The sequence below is a fragment of the Contarinia nasturtii genome, unplaced genomic scaffold, assembly GCF_009176525.2.
Source record: "Contarinia nasturtii isolate CC-2019 unplaced genomic scaffold, AAFC_CNas_1.1 Cnas_scaffold_414, whole genome shotgun sequence".
Taxonomy (NCBI): Eukaryota; Metazoa; Arthropoda; class Insecta; order Diptera; family Cecidomyiidae; genus Contarinia; species Contarinia nasturtii.
This window is the reverse complement of record NW_022197768.1, coordinates 2,281,231-2,304,259: the sequence shown is the minus strand read 5'-3', so window position 1 is coordinate 2,304,259 and position 23,029 is coordinate 2,281,231. Positions and strand designations below refer to the sequence as shown.

Here is a 23,029-nt window from a genome sequence, read left to right as displayed (position 1 = left end):
GGCGTTTCTTCTTCGTTTTTTTTTTTATTTTAACTTCTCCCTTTGTGAGAATGTCGATTTCATCATGCACAGATTTTATGCTCGCTTACAATTTCCATTTGAAGCACAAGCAAATGATTTTCATTTTTGCTTCTTTATTTCCATCTTACAACAGCAACAAAGTGAAATGAAATGCGATTGGACCAGTGAACAAATTCAAATGTGCTCAACTACAACATTGCAATGTAGCCGTCGTCTGTTAAAGGTTATAACTGAAAAGGAAGTGGAGAGAGAGAGAGAGAGAGAGAGAGAGAGAGAGAGAGAAACATCGAAAATACTACAATAAATATTTTCCGTATTTAGTTCAAGTGTTTATTTGTGCACACAAAACCAGGCAAACATGCATACTCAGATGGCACATGCCAGGGCAAAAGCATTGCCAACATCGACATCGAAATTGATGATTTAGTTCATCTGTTTAAAAACAACATGAATTCTATGGCATTGCATAAAATCGATAGCATAAATTTTCAAAGTCGCATTCCACCTATGAATTGTGACTTCGACGTCAATGATAAAAATAATTCGGATCGAAGGAGAAAGAGAATGCAAAAGAGAGAATAAGAACGTCATCTCATACAATATCTTCTCCGAGTCATTGCTCAAGACAACCATGGCAGCACTCGAACGGTATGGCACGTGAGAAAGAGCGAGTGAACGAGAGTTAAAGTGAAAAACGTTTCGGCAAAACGACAGCGCCAGCAAGATCCAAAAATCAATGGATTTTATTTGCGTTGAAGTCGTGCAGAAAATAATTTACACAGATTTGTTCATCGGTATTCAGCCAGTGTAGCATTTGTCGATTTTGTGCCATTGCTGCTCTTAAGCCATTGTACCGTTAGATTGTTCGATTGGGTCGATGAAAGTTGGCGCTTCTCCTCCATATTGATAGCACGGTACACAGCTACCGGCAAGAATCCATTCGAAATTGAGAGAAAAATAAAAAAAATAAATTAGACGAATGCTTTGACAGTGGAGCATTACAAAATTCAATTGGCAATACGAAATATGTCTGAATGGATTTTATGAAAATAGGAGAGAGAGAGAGAAAGAGAGAGAGCATTGAGGATGAGCAGTGAGAACAAAAGGCAGAGGCCCCGATCAAACCATTTATATTTACAAATAAAGGCGATGCGATTCAATTTCAATATTTATTTTGCTTACGTTTATTGTTTACCATGCGTCGGAATATAGTGCATCAATGACATCATACGACCTCCATAATTTATGCTTTGTTTTCGTTCTTTAAAACAATCAATAAATTTTTGGTGCAAATCAATTTTTCGACCACGAAGACGTTATTCTTTTTTTCATTGAGGCATACTTCGGTAAACTGAACACTTGTTCAAAGTTCATCAATTTTATTCTAAATATTAACTATTTATTTTTGAACAAATATGACGTTGTATATACATCAATTCAGAGGCATCACTTTTGGATGTTTGATTCCAGATTTAAAAGAAAATACATAAATAATACCAAGCTTATAGCACTTTTCAGCCAAGAAAACAACCATAAAAAACACAATATCAACTTTTTGTTAAGCATTTTCACATAAATTTACAGAATCTACACTCTTATTGTTTACAACGTCATCTATATGTGACCAATTGGAATAGAATCTACCAATTCGAAAATCACATGAACAAACGAGTTTGAATTCAAATAGTTTCAATTTTCTAACACTGTTGATATGAAAAACAATATGAGATTTTTAAAATTGCATTTTATATTGAACTGTAACAGGTACTTTTCCATGATTTTTTCAAGAATTTACAAAAAAAACGAAACATAAAAATAGTACCAACAAATATACTTATAAATACTGCATTTTTTCTTGATTATTCGAAAAAAAAAATAGGAATGATATTTAGGTGGATAGAACATCGATAACAAATGGATTGTCTTCGGGTGTATATTTCGTTAAAGGAATGTCATAAAGCAAAGGGAATACTAATGTGCTGGAATCAGACTCATCCATTGAAAAATAATGTGTTTTTGTAACGAATTTCGGAAAGAATACAACGCCTGCTTCGTAATTGATATTACGAATTACACGTTTTTTGTTTTCAGCAGTCATAAAACCCCAACCTGACTTCGATAAATTTGCCGATGTCAAAATGAACCAAAACAGCTTATTATCCCTCCATCGACAATAAGTTTTGATATGTGGCATTGCTTGTGATCTATGACGCCTGTCCGCACGCCATTGATACAAAAAATGATTTAGCCAACGTTGTTTCTTATGAACACGATTTTGATATGGTAGGCATCCACCGCCAAGTAGACCATCATGAGAATTTTCCACGTTATTATGAGAAGGATAAATGATGAATAATTCTGGATTTTCTTCTAGTTGATCAATCTTGGTGCCTTGACAAAAACTCTTCAAAAATTCACCACAAAGCCAATCTTGTTTGTTTCTACCAAAATTACCAAGGCTCGAGGCTTGCGCTACGACTGGTGAATCGTTGTTAATTTTTGCTGAATGTTTTGCCAATAAATATGCTATACGACCGTGTCCATGCGGATATCCGGTGCTTGTTTGATTGTATATACCAGGAATTGATGTAACGAGAAAAACATTAACCTAAAATTTAATAAAAAATAAGTATCCATCAAATGTTTTCATCAAATAAAACTGACCGATGCAAAATTTGTCTTCCGAATACGAGTTAACCATGGTTGCAACTGTGGAAGTTTGTAGCACGACAAATAAATTAGTAAATCATTTCGAAATTTAGTTGGACTTTCACCGAATTTTTTTTCACTACTATGCGGTAATGGGTCTAGTTTTTCACTTATCCAAAGACCTTGTGTACGATTATGCCAATCATCTTCATATAAATTTGCTGTTGAAACAACAACACGCATCGATCCATCTTTGTATGCCAGCAACATCATTTTAGTGTGATGAATGCCAATTTCATATGATGGTTTTATAAAATGCGCACTTATTTGGGGATGTTTTTCTGAAATTGATGGTAACGTACCAGATAGCCAGCCGTATAATATTAATAATGGCTTATCTATATGGCCAGCGAAGTAGTATTGGCCCAGCAACCAATTCTCTTCGACGACAAAATTAATTTGCACCGAACTTTCAAGATCACCAAGTGACGGGTCGAAAATCTCTTGAAATGTTATGGATAATGGCTCATTATGTGTTGCCGGTGATGATGTGATACAGGTAAGAAAATAATTATACGGACGTGAAGCTGCCAACTTTTCGGCCATTTTTTCTTTTGGTACCATCACTTTGATATAGTCATCAATGTTGGATTCTGAATCTAACTCGGATATTAATGGTGATTTTTCATTTTTACCACTGGTTTTCAAATCAATACATGTTTTACTGAAGGAATTCGATGTCGATGGTTGCACATCAGTCTCTTCTTGTTCATTATTTGTTGCATCTGAATGCACTGATGATTTTGAAAAATTTTCATTAATATCATCTGTTTTTTCCATAGTTAAATATGTTTATGTTTATCACTTGGAATTGGAATGTACTCTTTAACATTGTATGATTGTCAAAATAATAATTGTCAAACTATTTGCATTGACTGATTTCATTTACTGCCATCTTTTGACGAATACATTTGTCACATTTCACAATTTTGCTTAAATTTTTTTTAAATGTAACATATTTGCATTTCATTATGGATGCACCGATTAAAGTGCCGAGATTCATTAAATATTAAAATTAAAAAATAAAAATAAAAAATGAATCGCTTCTTCGATTTAATTCCAATTCTGATTGTTCTTAGCTAGTAGATTTTAAGTAAAGAGTCATTCCAAAACAAAATATTTCAACATATTTCCAGTAAAATGTCATGTTATGAAGAATTGTCTGTGTAAAACTAGATTCGTTTGTGCAAATATCCACATGTGACCAATTGGAATAGAATTTAACTCGAAAATTAAATGAAACTTTATACACATAAGGCTTTGATTTATCTAGTTAAAGAAATGTACAATATTTTTTTTGGTTTCTTTGAACGTGCTCTTACATGTGACTATTTGCAACTATTTGTAATATAATGCTACTTTTTATTAATAATAATACATCGCCAAGAACTGGCTGTCTTTATTTAGTCATTGTAATAAATGTGTCTTTACTTCTTCAGAGAAAATCCCTAGGAAATTAAAAGATTTTCAAAATTCCATGGGTTGTACACTTCCACCCTTCACACACAACTGATATAGATATAGTTTATTGCGATGAATAAATTATTATAAGAATTCTAAAATGTTAGTGTTTCATTGAAAATGTTCTGGCACATTTCAATATTATTTTGATGCAATTCCATTTATGTTCACCATATCGGCTGCTAATTGATGATATTCAGCTTCAGATGTGGCTCGTTTGAAAATGAAATCTTCCATGATGTGTCCGTTTTCCACCAATGTATTAATTGATTTTTGCCGAATCTCCGGCACTATTATTTCTTTTCATCGACCTTATTGGTAAATATACTGCACAGATAGATCTATTACAAATTGTCCAATGATTTAGTATTTGACGGGATGAAAAGCAATGTGGAACCGTATAATTTTTTTATTTTACAGTTAGTCATGTGGATTAAAACATCTTTCAATTGAATTCAATAAATTCAACCAGTTTTAGGCGATGAAGAATATTTTGGAATTTTGAAGTAATGTATTTGCTTGTTACGTCCAAGAGCAAAAAAAACAACGGAATTGCATCTGAGTATGTTTGAAGTGTAAATGTTTGGGATGACCCACAGATTTGAATGTGGCAATACTTTTCAATACTTAAACAACCATTGTCATAAATCCAAAATAATTAACGTGGACATCATAGTTGATAATTTTGCTTAAATTCATTTAAAATTCAACATGATAAATAGTGCTGACTGAAATTCATTTTGGGATATATTTTTTTGTTTGAAAATGAATTAAATTTATTTTTAATGTTATTTATCACATGAATGTAATCGCTTCCCAAAAAATGTAACAAAATTCCGTACTCTATTCAGCAAGTTGCTCTAGTTTCATTAGAATGCGATCGACATCGACTTTAATGTTTTCTTCCAATTTATTCTGAAACAAGAATGAAAATATCGATGTGAGTAGGTTGTTTTCACTTAAACTGCGCAACCGCTTCAATATTCTTCTTTTACCTTTTTCTCGGTGAATACATTAATTTCGCGATTGGCATCACGCAACGAAAGATCAATCTCACCACATTGTTTATTTTTATTACGCAAAATATTGGCAAAACTGGAAATGAAAAACATTCAAAAGAGTTTTGTCACTGTGAACATTTTCTAAAAAACCAGACATTATATTTAGATATTTTCAGTCAGCTGCATGAGTTAGGCACTGAAATGAAGCGACAACAATGCAAGTGAAATGTATTGCTATAAAAACACTTTCAATGTTACAATCACTTCTATTGTTTTTACTCCATTTCAGCGCTCAACGTTCGCTGTGATCAGACGGTGAATAAATAATAATAATAAGCTCATTCAGCTGGCTAAAAATATCTGAATGTAATGTCTGTTGAAAACGTATACCTTTTTGCTTCAATCAATGCACTTTTTGTTTTAGCCAAATCCTTTTCAATTTGTTCATTACATGCGCGAGCCTTAAGTATTGCAATTTGTTTGCCAATGTTTCTTTCGGTGTTCGTACAGTAGAATTCAGATAAAGTTCCCATATCCATCGTGTGCAGTCCCAGCTTTCGTTTGTACAGAGCATATTCATCCAATTCTTTTTGCATATTCAACGGTAAATCAGTGTACGACAGCGAAAGATGCTTCAGCAGTAAATCGTATTCGTTACCTAAAAATAAACAATTAGATTAGAAAAAGAGATACCACTCGGTTTTATTTCAAATTATAACATTTCTAACGTACATTGTTTACGTAAATTGGCCACTTTTTGCTTCAATTCATTGGTATCAACGCCTGCAAATAATATCGTTAAAATATTATATAATTTTAATTAAAATTATAAATTCTAATGAATACCTGATTTTTCCATTTTCATTAAAATATGTTCGCTTTTATACTAAAAAAAATCCTAAACAAGAACGCGTTCGACAAAAACACAGTTACAGATCCAAAAGTATTTGGCAGATTCAAAATACTGCGAACTCTGACGATGAAATGTCTCACCACACATGACAGACACGAATAAGTCAAACTGATCACAAGTTTTCGGTTAATTCATGTAATTGTTTTAGAGAACATGATATTGGTGCCGGCGTTGAAATTTAAACAATTTAACTGTTGATTTTAATTAAATGAAACTATTCACATAATTTTTGACGAAAAATAAAAAAAAACATTGATGAACATATAGTAATAAAAAAAATATGCGATTGAAAAATAAATGCAACAGATGTCGCTGTAAATCGATGTAAATGGCGAAAGTAGAAAAAAAAACCATTAAAATTTCCCACTTTTTTCTTTCACTTTTTGAGTGTGGATCCACTGAAAAAAATGAAGGCATGTTGTCGCAAGAAGTCAATGCAATTCGCGTTCAGTGTGTAGTGACGTGCCGCTGTGTTTCACTTTATATTCACATCGTTCAGCTTAGACATTCTTTTTGAGTTCGTCGTGTCGGCATTAATATAATTAATGTGTTTTCATTTAGTTTAGCACAATATATATATATATTTTTCAACAACGAAACGTGATACGCGACATAAATATCTACGTCGAAAGTTATCAACGAATCAATTGCAAATTAAAAACAAAAAATAAATAAATATAAAAGAAAATCCATTCCATTTTTTTATAAATAATGAGCACTCCCGCCGTAGTTCCAGTTGCTCTTAAAAAGGGCATTGTTAAACAGGTAAATTATCACACATCCATTGCATCCAAATTGAATATTGTTTTTTTTTTTTCGGGTGATTCGATTTTGTTAACGGATGATCGGTTAGCGTTTAAATGCTTCAGATTCCATTTCGGGCCGTAATCATTACGATTTCAAAATTTTCGTTAAAATTTCGTCAATTTTTTTCGATCATTTCTCTTTTTTTTTTGGTTTTTCGTTGTAAAACATAAGGAAATCGTTTCCATATTATACTACTTGTCGTCTGTATCGTTGATAGTGTAGCATTTTTAGTGTGTGCGTGTTTGTGTATCATATTTTTTGACGTGTTCACACATAGTACATATAGAAGGAAAGCGATTGGTTTGAATTTGAATGTGCCAACTTGGCATTTAAGACATTTCATTTTTTTTGTCGTGTGTCGGAATGAGAAAAACTCCGAACGATATGTTTTCAATTTATGAAATTATTGAACCTCTTCGGACATTTTTATGGATCTATCATCTCGCGAAAACATCACATTTATCGATAATCAATTGGCAAATGCCGATTAATTTCTCGACAATGTCGCATTTTAATATACAAAAGACAAGCCCCCCATGGTAAAAGTGAATGAACTCAGCATGAGCACCGATTGTTGGAATCTATGCATCCGATTAATCTATGTTAATGTTTTCAACATTCGTTTGCCTACTTTCTTCTTTGAAATGAATTTCATTTTGCAACGTGTCACCTCAAACTACAACCAATCCTACTTGTTTTTTTTTTATTTAACGCATTCTTTTCTGTTTTGAATTATTTAATCTTTTTTTTTCATTTATTTATCAAATATGAGACAAAACCAAATCATATGTTATCTTTTTCATTTGGGTTGTCTACACACAAAAAAAGATTAGAAATGTTATTTGTACATAATATGATAAAGCAGCGACGATACTAGTGAATACTTCAACTCAAAATCCATACGTTTCACGCAATATATTCGAGACTTTTCATTTTAATTGTAGAGAGTGATACGATTTGGTGTCGGATGCTTAAATAGCAGATATTTTAGCCATTTTACACAATGATTACATTGATGTTTGACATGAAACCAAAAAAAAATTTGATCGAATGTTCAGCAGGTCATGGGGTGTCAGAAGAAAATAATCAAAATAGCGTTGCATTTAAATAGGAATGCATCGAAGATGAGCCGAAGATGTTTTATCGGTAGAAAAAGCACGTGTGTTGCATATAAATATTTTTAGTTTTCACGATTCTCTTTTCGATCTGTTTTCTGGCTGGGCATGCTGTGATTGTATCTTCGGTTCAATGAATTTTATCAGACAAATTCATAACCTTTTTTTTATTTTCATTCAACGAGCACGCCATCTGTTAGACATCATAATACACATGTTATGTCATTGACAAATTCGTCAAAAAAAATATCCTATTTACTCTTTACATGCACATACCCCAACACCGTTCGGCACATTAATAATGTATGAGTGTAGTGTGTGAACATAACCTCAATTTTATGCCGATAACGATACGGAGAACAGAGCCAACAAGTAGAGTTAATTTATAGTAATCGATCATTTTACCATGTGCTTTCAACATGCACGCAACGAATAGACCGAAAAAGAAACGAACGTGCTCAAAGTGTACGGAGCACGTTTTTGAAGCGATTTTTTTTCTTTCATTTAACTCGCGCTCGTTTGAAATTAATATATGGTAATTTTTTAAATTGATTTATCCAGGTATTATCAGGCGATAGCGTGATAATTCGAGGTTACCCAAAAGGTGGTCCACCACCAGAAAAACAAATCACTTTTTCGAATGTTTTTGCACCAAAACTTGCTCGCCGTCCAGCTGGAGCAAAGTAAGTTGACACATTTTTTTCTTGCTTAAAGATCACATAAAAAAAAAAAAAATGAAAAAAGAAGCAACATATTCTTTATTAAATAAATTATGTTTTATTTTATTGTTCAAAAAATTAATTAGCGCTGAAGATTCAAAAGATGAGGCATGGGCATGGGAAGCGCGTGAATTTTTGCGCTCAAAATTGATCGGCGAAGAAGTATACTTCTGCAGCGAACGTCCAGCAAATGCAAATCGCGATTATGGTGTGATCTACTTGGGAAGTGATCCGGCCACCGCTCAAAGTGTAACGGAACTTTTGGTGCAAGAAGGTTTGGTATCTGTGCGAAAAGATAATGCCCGCACCCCATCGCCGGAATTGCAACGTTTGATTGATTTGGAAGAAGCGGCCAAAAGTGCTGGTAAAGGTAAATGGAATAGCCAATCATCTGCTGATCACGTTCGTAACATCCGATGGACGCAAGAAAATCAACGAAACTTTGTCGATCAATTGGCTGGCAAACCTGTTAAGGCAATCATTGAACACGTTCGAGACGGTTCAACTGTGCGCGCTTTTTTGGTACCGCAACCAGATTACTCTGATTTAGTTCCCGAATACCTATACATTACATTGATGATTTCTGGCATCCGAGTAAGTGATCCAATAGCAATAGCTGTAATTTTAAATCGTTTATAATGCAACTAACTAATATCATGTGATACTCAGTGCCCTGGCTTCAAATTGGATTCGGATGGAAAGCCCGATCACAGTGTCAGTGTTGATTATGCTGAAGAGGCCCGATACTTTGTTGAATCCCGCTTGTTGCAACGTGAAGTTCAAATTGTTTTGGAATCCGTTAACAATACCAATTTCGTCGGTTCCATTTTGTTCCCAAAGGGAAACATTGCCGAGGCTCTTTTGCGCGAAGGTTTTGCAAAATGCGTCGACTGGAGCATGGCTTTCATGAGATCAGGTAAACTATGTTCCAACATTGAAATTCATTTCATTTAAATTCGATTAGCATTATTCATGCAGAGATCTTTTTTTAAAATTTAACCTGAAAAGAACTCATTTTTCAATATAATGCAAGATTAAACAAGGATCTAACGTATTACTGTATATACCTTGCAGTTGTATGATTTCACCCCTTGTACATTTTTTTTCCTCAATTTTTTTTTCTTCATTGATTGGAAATATTTGATATTTAATTTTCTGTTGTTCATTGCATTCAAGGCGCTGACAAATTGCGAGCAGCTGAACGTCAAGCTAAAGAAAAGAGAGTGAGATTGTGGAAAGATTATCAATCAAATGCTCAAACCTTTACCGGCAAAGAAAAAGATTTCAACGGCATTGTTGTTGAAATCTATAATGGCGATGCGATTAGTGTAAAAACACCAAGCGGTGTTGTTAAGAAAGTATTCTTCTCTAGCATTCGCCCACCACGGGAAGCTGGCCGGTAATTATCCATTTAATAGATCCACAACGAGTGACATTTTATTTATTTTTCCACCATTAATTTGCCCATTTTTAGTGCTGCCGATGACGAAGGCAAACTTCCACCAAGACCGAAAAATTTCCGTCCTTTGTACGATATCCCATGGATGTACGAATGCCGTGAATTCCTGCGAAAGAAGTTAATTGGCAAAAAAATCCAATGTAATCTTGATTACATTTCCCCTGCACGCGATAACTTCCCCGAAAAATACTGCTACACTGTTACAGTTGGCGGACAGTAAGTATCTTTCTATGTTATACACTCCAATTGTTGATTGTATCACATCAATTTTAAAAATACATTCAAGAAATCATTATATTCTGAAGTCAATTTGATGTGAAAGAGAAAAGTATTCGTTATAATTTGGTTTACATGGCGTAATTCTGTGTGGAATCAGTGTACTAACGATACAATATTCAATCTTAAGTTAATCATAATTTGCATTAAAGAAAAAAACAAAAAAAAAGAATTGATCATTAATAGATTGTTATTTGTTTTGTGTCGAATAGAAATGTCGCTGAACTGTTGGTTGGCAAAGGTTTGGCCACTGTTGTTCGTTACCGCCAAGATGATGATCAACGTTCATCCCGCTACGATGAATTGTTGGGAGCTGAAGCTCAAGCCATTAAATCCAACAAAGGTGTACATGGTAAGAAAGAGGCAGCTTCAATGCGCATCAATGATTTGACCGTTGATCATTCGCGCATCAAGCAACAATATTTACCATCATGGCAACGTGCTCTCCGTACCGAGGCCATCGTTGAATTCATTGCCAGTGGATCGCGCTTCCGTCTATTTTTGCCAAAGGACAGTTGTTTGGTAACATTTTTGCTTGCCGGTATCTCATGTCCCCGCTCATCAAGACCAAGTGTTGGTGGTGCACCAGCACAGGAGGGTGAACCATTCGGTGATGAGGCCCTCAATTTTGTTCGCGAAAAAATCCTGCAACGTGACGTCAATGTGCATATTGACACAACGGATAAGGCTGCAACCAGTGTAATTGGTTGGCTATGGACCGATGCCAATGTTAATTTGTCCGTTTTATTGGTCGAAGAAGGTTTGGCCACAGTCCACTTTAGCGCCGAAAAAACCGAATACTATCGTGCATTGAAAACGGCCGAAGACAGTGCCAAGGCAGCCAAAAAGAAGATTTGGGCCAACTATGTCGAAGAAATCAAAGAAGAAGAGGTGAAAGAAGAAGACAAAGACGATAAAGTTGTCGAGCGCAAAGTCAATCACGAAAAGGTTGTTGTGACTGAAGTAACACCTGAACTCCATTTCTATGCACAACATACCGACCAAGGTGCCAAATTGGAAACGCTTATGGCCAAGCTTCGCAAAGAGTTTCAAGAATCCCCCCCACTTGCCGGCGCATTTACGCCAAAACGAAACGATTTGTGCGCAGCTCAATTCTCCGAAGACAATGAATGGTACCGAGCCAAAGTTGAAAAGGTTCAAGGCCACAATGCAACCATCCTTTACGTTGACTACGGCAACAAAGAGGTAAGATCCACCACATTTCTTTTCTTTTAATTTTTTCTTTGTTTAATTTACATTGCTTTCTATGCAAGTTCCTTAGATCCATTTTCGTTTCAAAGAAAATGCTTGAGTCATAAACTTGCAATATTAACATTATTCGAATCAAATCATTTTAGAATAAAATTGATAAAAAAAATATTCAATACGAACGATTCTGTTCGTTTTAAAACCTTAGCAACGCATTATTCGTGAAAATTAGAGAAAAAATCGGATAATTAGATGCACCGGTGCAAACGGTTCACAATATTTTTTTGCGAATTTCGAATGTGCTATCGCATTGAAAATTGGTTTTGACAATTTAAACGAATGTTGCTCTGGGAATATCTTTTTTTATTCAATAAATTAGTGAATAGTTTCGTACACATTCAATTCATTATCAAATGATTGAAGAATGTTTTGAGTTTACGTCATTTTTTTCAAAACGTTCATTATTAAAAATTACAGACTGTTCCAACGTCTCGTCTTGCATCGCTTCCACCCGCCTTTATCAGTGACAAGCCATATGCCAATTACTATGGCTTAGCCCTTGTCGTTCTCCCGCCTGAAGAAGATGACAAAACCGAAGCAGTTAAGAACTTAGCCCAGGATGCTCTCAACCGTGACCTTTTACTCAATGTTGAATACAAGTATGAGCCATTTTCTTAAAACAAACGTACCATATTGCTATGTGCCATCATATTAACAATCATTTTAAATTGTTTTTTACTAGGATAAATGGTCAGCCATTCGCAACACTTTCAGATCCAACATCGAAAGCTGATATTGGCAAAGCATTGGTTGCTGATGGTATCCTATTGGTGGAAAAACGTCGGGAACGTAAGCTCGCAAAAATGGTAAGCAATTGATTTCAAATTGATCTCAAATTCAATTTATGTTTTATTTTTATTTTTTTTTAAATGTGATGGGCGAAACTAGAGTCGCTGTGTCCGGGTTGTGGTAAATCCACGCTCCTGTGCCAGTGCTTTTACCGTTTCGTAGAAAAAAATTTGTTGATGGCTATCGTCAATCGAAATCACAAGATTAACGTCTCGTAATTCAGCAAAGACATAATTATTTTTCAAAAAGAAATACGATTTTTTCTGTTTTTTCCATTTGTAAAAATGTCCAAATATAACTAACGCAAACCATTGTGTTCATTTTCAGGTCGAAGATTACGTTGCGGCCGAAGCATTGGCTCGAAAAGATCACTTGGGTGTATGGGAGTATGGTGACATCACAGCGGATGATGCTAAAGAATTTGGACGCAATTAATGCAACACAAATTCAAAACTCAAGAAGCAAAAACCTGCGTGCATTATTGAAGTAAAAAAAGAAGAACGAAATGAAAAGTATAACAACAACCATCGGTCACTCATTATATCGGGAACATAAAGGAATACGAAGACAAAACAAAAAAAAATAACGTCAACGACATCAAGAGCAAAATTAAAGTAAACTATTTATCACATTAAAATCAGTTTTATATATGAATGTATTGTAATTTTTTATGTATTTGGTAATAATGAAACGGAATGGAATAATAATGGGCAACGATATTGTCTCAATTAAGAATAAACAGAAAAAAACATTACATTTTTCACACTATTTTATTATTTATACAATGGGCTACAACAGAATTTATTTTTTCAATAAAACGAAACATACAAAAAAAAAATATTTGATGATGATGCCGGCGCAAAGTAAACATGTAAATGATTTTTTTAAATTTAGCCTACATATATTTCAAGTGGCTAATAAAATAATAAATGAAATCATATTTTTCTTCTCTTTTTCGTTAGATTCAATAACAACAAAATCAGAAGATAAAAAAGTAAATTAGTAAACAGAACAGTACATCTATTCATTTAGATAATCCATTTTTATATTAAAAAACGCGAAACATTTTCGCAAGAACAAAAAACAAATGTTGTTCACATTACCAAATAAATATGTATATTGACACGCCATGCTTCTGACTTTGATTCAATCAATATTTGACATTTTATTCAAGAAGCTTTTAGATGTACGGGAAGGTATATTTGTGAGTATTTTTGACCGTCGTCAAAGTTATAGTCTACATCATTTTTGGTGTATCCACTGAATTGCACTATAAAAAATAGCTTGAAATGAATTTTTAATTATTTATATTCGTCGCTATGTACTGATTTATGAAATTCGAACCATTAATTTAGACTGAGCAATAATAAGCACAGATTCGTAGAATTAGATCAGGTCCATCGTTCTACCGCTGAAAAAAAAACAACAACAAACCAATTCAAGTTGAAGCTTTATTAAATTTGTCTCAAACAATTAAAGAAATAATTTTGATCGGTTTTTATAAATTGCTTTAATTTATCAATTATTTGAGTTATTTGGAAATTTTTTGGTCCTATTTTCCGTTGAATGCAATCGAGTTTCCCTGGCTTGTGCTAGACAATCCATTTGGCCCAAAACTATTGCCGTTGCTATATGCAATGTTGAGGGTTTGTCCATTTGGTAAAGTATACGTTTGTCCGCCTGAATTTGCATTACCTCCCTAAACGAATAATATATTATTTTGTTAATGGAAAAATGTCAGTAAGAAACAAAAATCGATGTTTTGATCAAACAAATTTACCGATGAACCATTTGGTCCGATGCTAAGTGTATTAGTTACGGCATTATTTGCAGTTGCTCCAAAACCTGAAGCTTGGAAAGCTGTAAAAAAATTATTGTAAGATTAGGTATTATGGTATATGCATACAGAACACTGGATCCTACCTTGAGCATTAGCTAAAGCATTGGCATCTTGAACGCCGCTTGGACCATTACTATGACTATGTGAATTTGATTGTGCTGTTGCTTGGGAACTTGATTGTTTATGAGGATAAATTTGATAATTTTGATTTGGATAATAACTTTGAGTTGGACCGAACTGACGCTTAGAACTGAAATATCAAAATTTATTAGAAAATAACAAATAACTGAAAATATCGCAAAAATTTACCGCAAATTTGGTGTTAGAAAGGCAAATACTTCACGTACCCGACGATGTGATGATTGTTTCGGGCGAACATTTAAACTTGATTCAACAACAACTTCCTCTGCAACAACTTCATCAAAATAAATATCAATTATAAATGTGCACTCTTTTCACACGATAAACAAATGAAAGACGAAAATCTTTAATAAAATTAAATAATTTCAAATATGATGGTTTGAATAGCGATAAACTCTTTTAATTGTTGATATGGAATTCATAAAGCAATAAACATACAACATAATTTGGTGTGGAAAGATACAAGTTTGCATTCTATAATTTTTGCGCAGTTTATTCAGCCGTAGTCATTACTAATCGTTGGCAATCAATCCCGCAATATGCCATTACCAAGAAATCGCACAACTTTTTCATATTTAATATTTAAACAAAAAAAAAAAAACCTTTCGGCGGCAATATAATATGAATTTAACCTGTTCTTTTGATATTCAAAGAAAATATAGACCGCAATACAAAAATATTGTCTGTTTTAATTCCGATCAAATTACGTGACCGTAATTATTTCGATTTTATGAATGCTTATGATATGGTACGGTTAACCAAAATTTGAATATCTAATTTTATTTTATTTTTCATCATAATGCAATTCAAAAACTCAATTATATGTAACAAAGCGATACTTTAATTGGATATAATGTGAAACATAAACGTGTTTCAATTTATTGAATACAGTTATATCCGGTTACGCGTGACAATACAGTATCGATCACATGTGAGCAGTAAGTGAATGCAGTTTAAATGGTGTATCGTAACGGTACCATGTTTAAATTCCAACGCTAAACAGCATGTGACTTTGTTATTGAATTTCACGATTGATTTTTATATGATGGATTACTAATTTCGATGATTTGAATGAAGAAATCAATCATTTTTAACAACATCGTTCATAAAAACATCATGTCGCATCATCAAGGCAAAAACTAAAAAGTTGAATTTGTCACATTGTATTCAGTACAATATCTTTGTTTCGAATGCCGGTTAAAAAGGCAGAAACATCGTTTTGTACGGAATTATTTGAAATTCAAGGAATTGTTCATGTTTGGCATGAAAACAGCTGAACGTATATGTTTTTCCATTAGCACCTGTTCATTGTTTTCGATACAAGGCAAAGCATTGGCACTGCCACTGAACGCTACAAATGTAACGAACAGAAGGCGATTATAGTGCACACAATACTGAACCAGACACGTGTTTGTAAGCTATATAGCACATACAAAAGCAGCATACACACGCAAGCACAAAACGTCATTTCAACAAAATATTGCATCATCATTTGTATACATGGGGTAGCTGGTATTGAATCCTGTTTCATTCACGTGCTTACTCACTAAAACATGCACACATCCTTACAAACTGTTGCAGTCTAGATATAATGTACATGCTTATTTTCTTTGCTCTAAAAAAAACTCATCGCCTCTAATGCCGAGAATGTGTGCCAAGTTCATCGAATTGATGATTATGAAACGTTTGCATCTGTAAACTCAACCAGATCGTATTGCGAACACAAATACAAATAATCAAATAAGCCATTTATATGTGATGTAGTATATTAATCATTAGAAAGTGTGTATATGTATATACTCTTTCATCGGTGAGTTCCACCGATTAATCACATGTGTGTACAGTGTACACGATACATTTGAATTTTAGTTGTCGTGGCATATATGTTTCTGTCTGATTATTATTTGATTGATGATAATGTGCAGGATTTGGCAAACATATTTCATTGATTAGCTGTTTCGGTATTTAGGAAAATGTTGGTCTGGATTATGTCCGAATGCCAGTGTCAACAAAATAATTAAATAAACTGTCGTAAATATGATCATTTGCCTTTATGTGCTACGCACAAATAAAGAATGAAACATCCATAGAGAGGAAGAGTGAACAGTATAAACGTCAAAAGAATCATCATTTATAAGCGAGTGCTGACAAGCTGTTTGTTAATGTGAGCTTGTATTAGTAGTATTGTGTACACCGTGCGCATATGCGAAATCTTTTTTTTTTTACAACTTGCTGGTGCTACTTTTTGCTGAGTCCGAATTTGAATGTTTGTGTCTGCTTTTGATGGCATAAATGTGTGTGTGTGTGTGTGTGTGAATCTGCTCTCACATTGCATGATATTATTTTCACTGGCTCAAAACTGTGGTTCGCACACATTCACCAAAGGAAAGAGCCAACATACAGACGCCTTTTTTTATTCTCTCTCTCTCGTGTTGGCAGTGTGGTAACAAAAAAATCAGTAAATATTGTTCCATATATATAAAGATTTGTATATATCATTTAAGTTGTAATCCGTTTCGTGTTATTTTCGTAAATTTTCGCAATTTTTCGCGCAGCGATAAGTATATTTTTGAAAATAATTTTTTCGCGTGTTTTGCATTTTGTTTCCTACAGATTTTCCTCATGGCTTAGTACAACTTTTGAAATTGTGTGTTATTGAAGCAAGAGAGCCAGTAAATGGCACCCGAACTACTGGATTATTAAGATTATGTTGTCGTTTTGGAATATACATATATTTTTTTAATTTATCACTGGAAGGATAAGGTCGGATAGTTTTTCCTTTCTTTTAACAACGCATCAATAGTTTGAATAGTTATTTGGGGTGTAACAAGCAAAATAAACAAAAAAAAGTCGACGTACTGTTCGAGTGTGAAATGTGCCTGAACTTCAACATAATCGTAGACGTATTTTCATTATCAACTGTAGAAGTAAAATTTAAAAGAACGAAACATTACTCATAGTAGCAGATCAACGTAAAAGTGTTTTTTTTTGTATGCATTCTGTTCGAAAAAGGTTATCTCAAATTCGAGTGAATCTTCAATCTCAAAAAAAAAAACTCATCCCATAATCAAATTGGAAAAATAATTCAGCGAAATTAATAATGGAACGTTTACATGATCGTCAACCGAATCCAAATCAACGTTTAAATGGTTTTCGTTTGTACGATGATCATATGAATGACAATGCAATTGATGACAATGATAACAGTAGTGACAGTGCCAGCGGTTATTCTGGCGATTCAGATGAAGAGACAGCCGAGGTGTGGGTTTTTGGATACGGTTCGTTGTGCTGGTATCCAGGATTTGAGTTTACAAAATGCGTCACCGGCTATATACGTGGATATGTGAGGAGATTTTGGCAATGGAATACAACGCATCGTGGTACGAAAGAAAAACCAGGCCGTGTTGTAACATTAATTGAAGAAACGGATGGCATTACCTGGGGTTGTGCCTATAAAATAACCGGTTCAACAGCACTTAGCTATTTAAAACAACGTGAATGTACGCTCGGCGGCTACACAACATTATATACAAAATTCTATCCTCGTGTTGCGGCCGACGATATGGAATTGTGTGGTGAAGCATTTCCAGCACTTTTATACATCGCCACCGAACAAAATAGTCTTTGGACGGGCGACACACCATTGCCAATCATAGCTGAAGAAATTGTTGATAGCAAAGGACCATCGGGTTCAAATGTCGAATATTTGATACGATTGGCAAATTTTATGCGGGATGAATTGAATGGCGTTGTTGTGGTCGATGAACATTTATTTGAATTGGAAAAAATTGTGCGAGACATTTTGGCCGAGAGAAAAATCTGCATATCGATGTTGATGGGACGACAACCAGAACGCATTCGACGTGATTCGCATGAAGAAATTCGACGACCAATTACATTTGAATTTAGTTCACGTGTGCCAGACAAAAAGTTGCGCTGCCTCAACATTTAAAATCAAGTAAAATCGAAACCTAATTTAAAGATCAATTTTATATCGAAAAACGTAAAGAGAGAGAGAAAAAGAAAGAGCAATAGAAAGTGTACAATGTATACCATTGAATTTATTGATCTTTTCTTCGTAACGAATATTTGAAATACGTTTGTAAAAAAAATCAATTAACGTCAAAAACTAAACGCAACAAAACTGTAAGATATTCTAATGATAAGAGCCTAAATAGCGATTTAAACCAATTTAATTGTATAAATTGAATAGTTGTGATTCAACCGACCATAGCTTTTCTACAAACCAGACGAACGTTATAAACATGAGAAAATTCCTATTAATTGTAAAGAAAACACAAAGATATTAGTTTAAGATGTATGAAAATGAACGCTATTATGTATGATTATGGTTTTTTTTTGTCTGTTGTTTAGTGTGCTCGCGGAATAAGCTTTTTTTCTATTCAAATGTTTATGCTGAATGATTTTGACTGTATTACTATTAATTTTTTTGAAACAAAATCAAGTTACTTCTTATTAAGAATATATGTATATCGTTGTATTTGATTAAAGACCATTTAATATTAACTCAAACATTCGTCTTTTATTTTTCAACATTTCAGACAGTCTACGTCGAAGTAAATTTGGTGCAAACAATAGCACCGAAAACCTGTAGCATTTGCATATTTCAAATGTCAGAAAAACTTGACTTGGCTTGGCTACACTTGACCGCTTGGAGCATCGCATTTTTTTATTGCTTTTTAGATGTTTTCAACAGTTTGTGTAGAATTTATGAAGATGTTCAAATGTTATTCATATAAAAAAAGAAATGATTAGCGCTTGATAGCAAAAAAAAAAAAGAGAATTAAATCGACTAAATTCAAAGCATGCAACAACAAAATTGGCACCTATGCCAAGCATTTCATGACGTCGCACAATCATTTTATATTTCATTCCATTCTATTTTCATTTTTTTGGTCGTTGCTTTAAAATATAGTTTTAGTCATTTATTTGACGTGGCCAAAATATCCAATACACTTCGTGTGGGGTTTTTGATTCCACAAAAGCAAAACATGTTCACAAAAAGAGAAGAATCGTATATTTTTTTTAAATGAACAAAACCGAATAAAATTCCATGAGAACTGGTACCTGAGAAAAAAGGAGCTGTTCACATCTTAAATTAAACTTTTCCGCATTGCGTCTATCAGTCGAATGAACAATCATATGGAATTATAGATGTTATTTATATAGGTTTGTGCTGCGCAGTAAAGCTTACTTCGCAATTTCAACAATATAAATAAACAAATGAATGAAATAGACATCAATATTTAAAGTGCAATGCAAAAAATTTGCATAAAGAAATTTAAAACGCAAATGCATTTTCAAAACAGCGACAAAGATTAAGAAGCTCAAATGAGGAATTACTCAAAGAACATTTTTAAAAAAAGAAGAAAGAATACCGAAAATCACAGTGAGCAAAACTAATGAGCCACAAACGTTGTACACCTTCATTGTTTGGCAGGCGCTTTGCAACAAATAGACTTTGAACTGTTCTCACATTGACTGCATTTTCAGGCACAGTAAATAAAATCACTGTGTCGTTACTAATATCACACTCGCATCTTTTGTCTATTGTACACGTGGAATTTGTATGGTTTTTGATATTTAAAAACGGTTAGTTAGAGCTAAACTATCGTACTTACTTTCACTTGGAGCTGGCGATCTGTTGGTTGTACTCTTGTCCGCTGCATTGCTTTGTGCTTGACTTTGAACTGAAACGGCCAATAAAAAGGCAATGGCACACAGCCAATTCGATTTACAGACCATTTTTTTTATGATGAATTTTCTATACCTATTGAATTAAATGAAGGAAAATCGTTAAAATTCGTATGAATGGAATGAAATTACGAGCTAACTGTGTTTTGAAATGAATCGATACGGTATGAACTTTTGAGTTTTATACAAATGTACGAACAATATTTGTGAAAATCAAAAATTCCCCATACAGTCACTCATTTGAAGAATTACACATAGACGGTGTGTCAAACTTACAACAAAATCAATAAAATACAAATTGTTGTCTTTTCTATTTGGTTAAATTATTATCGAAAACTCGTCTTTAGTCAACGGCTGTTAACCAGGCACTATTTGCATTTTAAATACAGAGAAACGTCAAAAACTGGATATTGGGGCGGGAAAAGTCCAGTCAACAGCAGAATTGGAGACAATTTTTTTTTCGCTAACTTGATGAAACCTTTAGATAAAAACAAAATCAAATTTGATGTTGGTTTAAAAACGAATGTCAAAGTATAATTGAGAAACAAAGTGAAAAATGAATAAACCGAGAAAAAATAAAGTCCGTTAGATTTGATCTATAGAAGTGTACATTCGTATTCAGCGAAAAATTGTCTTAGAAATAAATAATAAAAAGTTGTCTCATTTCAGGTTTTTTTTAATATGTTGGATATTTCCGTTTATTTGTCGGTTCTTGTCTTATATTGAATAAACGCAATTCATTTTGAAACCAACATCAAGTTTGTTTTTGTTTTCATCTCAAAGAGTCTCAATTTATACTTGAGAGTTCAACGTAACATGGTTTAAACATACATCGCACCAATACCTGATATTCTTGTGGGCAGTAGCCAGTTGCTACGCATATTTTATTTAAAATTATTCATTATTAAGTCTCATTTAAAAACAAAACATAATAAATGAAGTTGCAATGGTAGCGACGGCAACGACAATAACCAAAACTGGTTTTAGCATTCATTCACAATTGTTTTTCCTTATTATTATCATTTATCAGATGAGTATACGTATTTTCTGACCAAGTACTTTTTCTTTAAAATCGCTTTGATTTTGCATCAACATGAAAAAATTGATGGAAAATTTGCTAGACTTAAGAGAAAAAGACGACAAAAGAATCTATCGGAACAAGAAAAAAACGTATGTCTTGAATAAAGCGTAAAAACATGAATATAACGGAATCTAATGACCACTCGATCAAGATTGATATTCTCACAAGTAGACTTTGAAATGTATAAAATAAGTGATGGGAAATCTACAGCATTCTAATTCAAACAGAAAAAATGCTATTTTATCGCTACTTTGTTGACCTAATTTATCTGTCGTAAATTATTTTTTCCGTTTCTAAGCTCAAAAAATCATTTACCAAGATTCAATAGTATTTCATTTTTGAAGGCGGCGACGGTATTTTTTCTTTGTGATAATGAATCCTGTCCACTTGTTCGATATCATCATTTTTTCGGAATTATTCCATTAAAAGCCATTATTGTTGGTTCCAAAAAAATGATTGATTTCGAAGCAATTGACATATCTCTGTTAGCGATCGGATAATATGAAATCTAAAAACAGACCGCACTCAAGGAAATCTTGATCAGAATCATTTTAAACACCCTATCATTGAGTGAAACAATGAACTCAAACATTTTAATCAAATTTAAGAACATTCGTTCAGTAACGAGTATAAAGTGACATTTTTTTTTTCAAAAAGTGTTTTTTTCAAAGAAACGGACGAATCAGCGAGCATGAAGAAAAAAGAGAATAGCAAAAGAAAATTGTATAAGTGGCAGAACATGCACAGTGATCGCACACAGCGATAAATAAACAATTACCCAATAAAGAAAGTCCAATTGAATGTAATTGACACGTTTTGTATAAAGTTGCGCATATGTATAAATATATGAGTATATCACGGTTGTTTGTTTGCCGATAATAATTTTGAAATTTTTTTCAACATTTCATGTAGGCGACCGACAACGATGTAAATAAAATGTGCCATTTTGAAAATAAAGTTCCGACGAAGAAGAAGAAAAATGCGAACAAAAAAACACGAGACGAATGCAAACTCATTGCAAATTAATGTATAAACACACTGGGCAATAGATTACAGTTTCTTTTTTGTTGTTTTGCTGTCTCTGTCTTTATTTTGAAAAATTTATTTTTTTTGCAATTCATTTCATTTGCGAATGAAAAAACTCACCGATAAGTTGTTTGCGAAATGAGAGTCTTCCGTTTTTTTTTGTGTTATTTTTTGTTTTGCTTGACACCCTTTTTCACTTTTTTATACAGGTTTAAGACGCACAGTAATATTTTATTGTTTCAAATGGGCTATTTTACGAGATTCTATTTTATTTTCAACGCGAGTCTGATTCTGTGTCCCGACTCCGATATAAACTGCGCACCACCATTTATGAACTCTATATTTTTGAAATGAGGTCGGGATATTTATATCAAATTTTCGCCATGACTTCAACATTAATCTTACATTATCAACAACAAATAAAATATGTAATTTCCAAATTCTGGAGAGTAATCTACATTTATTTTTCGGTTGACCTATAATGGAAAATCCAATATTAGATAGAATGTTTGCATTAAGAATTACATTTGAAAGAATAATGCAAATTTTTTCCGTTGACTCATCACTTTATTTAAGAGAATTGGCTGGATTTTAGGATTTTTTTTTTTTTTTTTTCATTTTTGTTTTGTTTATTTGTATTTATTCCATTTTTGTGATAGAAGAAACGAAAAACGAACAAAAAAGAAA

At 33.3% G+C, this 23,029-nt stretch overlaps 5 protein-coding genes across 7 annotated transcripts; 2 read left to right on the top strand and 3 right to left on the bottom strand.

Annotated features, from left to right (window-relative positions):
* Positions 1-1,882: 1,882 nt before the first annotated feature.
* Positions 1,883-3,554, bottom strand: LOC116338712 (probable tyrosyl-DNA phosphodiesterase). The gene is made up of 2 exons (XM_031764136.1): positions 2,686-3,554; positions 1,883-2,629 (listed from the first exon to the last, which is right to left on the bottom strand). Exons 1-2 carry the CDS (start codon positions 3,508-3,510, stop codon positions 1,910-1,912), a joined length of 1,545 nt encoding a protein of 514 aa, XP_031619996.1. The 5' UTR covers positions 3,511-3,554; the 3' UTR covers positions 1,883-1,909.
* A 1,387-nt stretch (positions 3,555-4,941) lies between these two features.
* Positions 4,942-6,182, bottom strand: LOC116338746. Its single transcript, XM_031764192.1, has 5 exons — positions 6,039-6,182; positions 5,925-5,975; positions 5,583-5,850; positions 5,187-5,286; positions 4,942-5,106 (listed from the first exon to the last, which is right to left on the bottom strand). Exons 1-5 carry the CDS (start codon positions 6,055-6,057, stop codon positions 5,035-5,037), a joined length of 510 nt encoding a protein of 169 aa, XP_031620052.1. The 5' UTR covers positions 6,058-6,182; the 3' UTR covers positions 4,942-5,034.
* A 397-nt stretch (positions 6,183-6,579) lies between these two features.
* On the top strand, positions 6,580-13,300 carry LOC116338446 (staphylococcal nuclease domain-containing protein 1). The gene is made up of 10 exons (XM_031763704.1): positions 6,580-6,870; positions 8,589-8,710; positions 8,833-9,340; positions 9,416-9,662; positions 9,923-10,145; positions 10,221-10,421; positions 10,694-11,687; positions 12,168-12,349; positions 12,433-12,556; positions 12,867-13,300. Exons 1-10 carry the CDS (start codon positions 6,817-6,819, stop codon positions 12,972-12,974), a joined length of 2,763 nt encoding a protein of 920 aa, XP_031619564.1. The 5' UTR covers positions 6,580-6,816; the 3' UTR covers positions 12,975-13,300.
* Positions 13,301-13,976: 676 nt separating this feature from the next.
* Positions 13,977-22,686, bottom strand: LOC116338625. 3 transcript variants are annotated; one of them, XM_031764013.1, is made up of 7 exons: positions 22,463-22,685; positions 20,512-20,713; positions 20,163-20,311; positions 14,689-14,794; positions 14,463-14,629; positions 14,320-14,399; positions 13,977-14,238 (listed from the first exon to the last, which is right to left on the bottom strand). In XM_031764013.1, exons 3-7 carry the CDS (start codon positions 20,284-20,286, stop codon positions 14,092-14,094), a joined length of 624 nt encoding a protein of 207 aa, XP_031619873.1. In that variant the 5' UTR covers positions 20,287-20,311; positions 20,512-20,713; positions 22,463-22,685; the 3' UTR covers positions 13,977-14,091. The 3 variants fall into 3 exon arrangements, with proteins under 3 accessions (XP_031619873.1, XP_031619875.1, XP_031619876.1); XM_031764015.1 differs by lacking the exon at positions 20,512-20,713 and having other exon boundaries at positions 22,463-22,686; XM_031764016.1 differs by lacking the exon at positions 22,463-22,685 and having other exon boundaries at positions 20,435-20,525.
* Positions 16,857-19,053, top strand: LOC116338624 (putative glutathione-specific gamma-glutamylcyclotransferase 2). Its single transcript, XM_031764012.1, has 2 exons — positions 16,857-16,978; positions 17,134-19,053. The coding sequence occupies exon 2, from the start codon at positions 17,621-17,623 to the stop codon at positions 18,470-18,472; it is 852 nt and encodes a 283-aa protein (XP_031619872.1). The 5' UTR covers positions 16,857-16,978; positions 17,134-17,620; the 3' UTR covers positions 18,473-19,053.
* Positions 22,687-23,029: the final 343 nt, after the last annotated feature.

What these genes read in the sequence shown, in the direction of transcription:
- LOC116338712 (XM_031764136.1), bottom strand. Translation starts at nt 3,510, where the DNA reads ATGGAAAAAACAGATGATATTAATGAAAATTTTTCAAAATCATCAGTG. An exon ending in GGAAGACAAATTTTGCATCG is followed by an intron (nt 2,630 to 2,685) that starts GTCAGTTTTATT and finishes ATTAAATTTTAG; the next exon opens with GTTAATGTTTTTCTCGTTAC.
- LOC116338746 (XM_031764192.1), bottom strand. An exon ending in GGCCAATTTACGTAAACAAT is followed by an intron (nt 5,851 to 5,924) that starts GTACGTTAGAAA and finishes GTTTATTTTTAG; the next exon opens with GTAACGAATACGATTTACTG. An exon ending in ATGTATTCACCGAGAAAAAG is followed by an intron (nt 5,107 to 5,186) that starts GTAAAAGAAGAA and finishes TTCTTGTTTCAG; the next exon opens with AATAAATTGGAAGAAAACAT.
- LOC116338446 (XM_031763704.1), top strand. Translation starts at nt 6,817, where the DNA reads ATGAGCACTCCCGCCGTAGTTCCAGTTGCTCTTAAAAAGGGCATTGTT. An exon ending in CGCCGTCCAGCTGGAGCAAA is followed by an intron (nt 8,711 to 8,832) that starts GTAAGTTGACAC and finishes AAAATTAATTAG; the next exon opens with CGCTGAAGATTCAAAAGATG. An exon ending in TGATGATTTCTGGCATCCGA is followed by an intron (nt 9,341 to 9,415) that starts GTAAGTGATCCA and finishes TGTGATACTCAG; the next exon opens with TGCCCTGGCTTCAAATTGGA.
- LOC116338624 (XM_031764012.1), top strand. Translation starts at nt 17,621, where the DNA reads ATGGAACGTTTACATGATCGTCAACCGAATCCAAATCAACGTTTAAAT.
- LOC116338625 (XM_031764015.1), bottom strand. Translation starts at nt 20,286, where the DNA reads ATGGTCTGTAAATCGAATTGGCTGTGTGCCATTGCCTTTTTATTGGCC. An exon ending in ATCGCCAGCTCCAAGTGAAA is followed by an intron (nt 14,795 to 20,162) that starts GTAAGTACGATA and finishes ATTTTGATGAAG; the next exon opens with TTGTTGCAGAGGAAGTTGTT. An exon ending in TTTCTAACACCAAATTTGCG is followed by an intron (nt 14,630 to 14,688) that starts GTAAATTTTTGC and finishes TTGATATTTCAG; the next exon opens with TTCTAAGCGTCAGTTCGGTC.